Source organism: Monopterus albus, unplaced genomic scaffold (assembly GCF_001952655.1).
Source record: "Monopterus albus unplaced genomic scaffold, M_albus_1.0 scaffold1337.1, whole genome shotgun sequence".
Classification (NCBI taxonomy): Eukaryota; Metazoa; Chordata; class Actinopteri; order Synbranchiformes; family Synbranchidae; genus Monopterus; species Monopterus albus.
The window spans coordinates 1-3,431 of NW_018129215.1; the positions used below are offsets into that span (position 1 = coordinate 1).

General features: G+C 40.2%; 1 gene segment (V, D, J or C); it reads left to right on the forward strand.

Annotated features, from left to right (window-relative positions):
* Nucleotides 1-2,643: 2,643 nt before the first annotated feature.
* Nucleotides 2,644-3,184, forward strand: LOC109953789 (Ig heavy chain V region 6.96-like). The segment is given in 2 exon segments: nucleotides 2,644-2,731; nucleotides 2,813-3,184. Coding segments are annotated over 2 exon segments (363 nt in total).
* The last annotated feature ends 247 nt before the right edge of the window (nucleotides 3,185-3,431 follow it).

Sequence of the window (3,431 nt, forward strand, 5' to 3'; positions counted from 1 at the left end):
ATGATACTGAAATATTCAAAAAGGTCTGCAACCTGCACCCATGTCAACATCTGTCAGGTCTCTTATTCTTTGGGATCATACACAGCTTGGATCAGACAGCCTGCGGGGAAAGGGCTGGAGTGGATTGGAATGAAACATACTGGGGGCTCACACTTCAAAGATTCACTGAAGATTAAGTTCAGTATCGACTTAGACTCTTCCAGCAACACAGTGACTCTAAACGGACAGAATGTGCAGCCTGAAGACTCTGCTGTGTATTATTGTGCCAGAGACCCACAGTAACACAAACCATCAGTAGACCTGAACAAAAACCTTCAGAGCCTGAACATTTGTAACATGAAGCCACCAGAGGAGGAGCCCTCAGACCACTGATGATTTCAGACCAGTTAAATAAAAGGAAACTGTTCTTAGGCTTCATAAAAGATTCTTAATTTTATAATTATTGTACTGTTTTCAGTTTAATCACCGAAACATAACTTGAAGAATTCCAAAAGGGAACATTATTATTATACATCAGCCAGTAATGTAATACATTTGGTTGAAAATGCAACTAAAAATTGACACATAACAAGGAGTTCATCTTCATTTTCTTTTCTATTCTACTGCTGACTCTGGACGGATGTGACAAGGCCTGCAGCACATCACAGACTACAGGACCACCACCAGCATCATCAGCTCCACAGACAGCCTGTTGGATGACCTCAACACCTTATACACCCACTTTGAGACCTCCAGCCACAACACAGAGAGGAGGCACACACACACCGAGACCACCCAACTCCCCACCTCCCCTCCAACAACATCATCCTAAAGTTCGCGGACGACACCGCAGTGATAGGTCGAATCACTGGCGGGGATGAAGGAGCCTCCCGGAGGGAGGTGACCAGTCTGGTGTCATGGTGCAAGGACAATAGTCTCAGCCTCAACACGGACAAGACGAAGGAGATGATAGTGGACATGAGGAAGGAGAGGAGAACTCATCAGCCACTGTTCACCTGGGGGCTCAAAGTGGATAGGGTGAGCAGCTTCAAATACCTGGGTGTCCACATCAGTGAGGACCTCACTTGGACACTTAACACCACACATGCAGCCTCTGGATTCACATTCAGCAGTTACCATATGAACTGGGTCAGACAGGCTCCTGGAAAAGGACTGGAGTGGGTTGCTATTATACACACAGGCAGTACTCCTATCTATTACTCCCAGTCAGTCCAGGGTAGATTCACCATCTCCAGAGATGACTCCAGCAGTAAACTTTATCTACAGATGAACAGTCTGAAGACCGAGGACACAGCAGTGTATTACTGTGTCAGAGACACAGTAAGAGACAGTAATAGGAGAGTCATACAAGAACTACTTCCTCTACTGACTTTAGCTGCAGCTGAAATAGTTGCGAATCAAAATGGAGAAAACCATTTATAACAAAAAGTGTTTTTTGTGTGTGTGTGTGTTTTTTTATGGCAGCAGTGTTTACAGCTGTTATAATTTTATTTTCTTATAAGAGAGCAGGCCAAATTAACTTTTTTTTCAGAAATTGCACTGTAAATTCAAGGACAGAATGCTGAATGCTCCAGCTTTGGATGACTCCAGTTTTGGCTTACATTTTGCAAAGTGACATAAAACTTCACTGTGGATTAAAATCACAAGCTTTCCATTTTGCCATTCATATCTTCGCCACATGCCACATCTAGACTACATTTCTGATACATGATGTAGCAACACAGAAGACACTTGACCTTGACCTTCAAAAAGTTCATTTTCTCATGAGATCAACATAGAATCATAAATAGCATTAGCAGGGAAACTGCTGCTTGCATAACCCCAACCTTTACCCAAACAAAAACATTCTGCTTTAATTGTCAGTCTAAAGTGTGTTTGTCAGGAAGTCAAGTTCTACCGCATTTTTACAAAGATCTGAAGGTGGCAGTTTCTGAGATGAATAAAAAAGCCTGAACATTTGTTCTTCGGTTTGATTTATTTGAATATAATTTGTCTCACTGTTTCCTTTTATGAGTATGTAAACTGTCCTTGTGTTGTGAACAACAAAATCAGCTGCATCAGAGACATTTAATGCTGGAACACATTGACATGTTTTAACATGTTCACACTTTGCTTTTTTTACATACTGTAATTCAACATGCAAGTAATTCAATACTGCTACAGTTGATTAAAAAAAGTTATTAATAATCATATTTTTAACAACTGATTTCAGTTTGTTATAAAAATTGCATTGGACGTTTTATTTGAGATAGAAAAGCAGCACCTTTCTGTCTCCTAAAGTTACTGTTTGTCAAAGTGAAGATTTAATAATATAATATAGTAACAGATATAAAAACAACAAAATTGTGTGCATTTGTTTCAGAGGACATTTAGACATTCAGTGCATTTTAATTTCTGTGATGTGCTTTTGGCCATGATTATTATTCTGGACTTGTCTTGTGAATAAACCTTTTAACAGCTTTAAACACCTAAAATTTAGAGGACAACATTCAACTTCTGAAAACTTTGCTCTCACTGTATATGAATGTTTCCTGAGTTTAATAAACAAAGTCTGTGATGGTCAAATCCAGTCTTGGCCTTTCCTCCCTGAGAGGAGGAGTCAATGCAAATCTCAGATGTCTTCCACCTCTACTTATCTGACTGCAGAGAGGACGACAGAGGACAGTGGACACACAGTTGAACAGGATGGACTATAGGACAAGACTGCTGCTGTTAACTATCTGCTGGGCAGGTGAAACTGTTGAAAGATTTTGAGTTCAATGCTACTTTGTCAGTTTACAGCAAGTGAGTATTTTCTTGTTTGTCTTTCCAGGTGTTGATGGTCAGACTCTGACAGAATCTGAACCAGTGGTTAAAAGGCCTGGAGAATCCCACAGGCTGACATGTTCAGCCTCTGGATTTACCTTTGGTGACTATTGGATGGGATGGGTCAGACAGGCTCCTGGAAAAGGACTGGAGTGGATCGCTCGTATCAGCAGTGGCAGTGGTAGTAGCAAATACTACTCTCAGTCAGTCCAAGGCCGGTTCACCATCTCCAGAGACAACAGCAGAAACCAGCTGTATCTGCAGATGAACAGTCTGAAGACTGAAGATTCTGCTGTTTATTATTGTGCTCGAGAGACACAGTGACTGGAGCTGGTTGAGCAGCTGTACAAAAACCTCCTACTCATCTTTTTTGGCTCATAGACCCCAAGCATGATGTTTTTTAAACTCTTTATTGTATATGTATATTAAACATTTAGGTTGTTGTCATTTATAGTCTGATGTGTATATTAATGGTTTATGTTTTATATTCATAATTTGACTTTACATAATCTTTAATGATAAAGAAAGTTTGATATGGTGTTGTCAATGATCTGACACTTCAGGCTGCACTAAGGATTAATACTGCTGCTGCTCTTGTATACCGAATATTGTGATAGATAAATAAT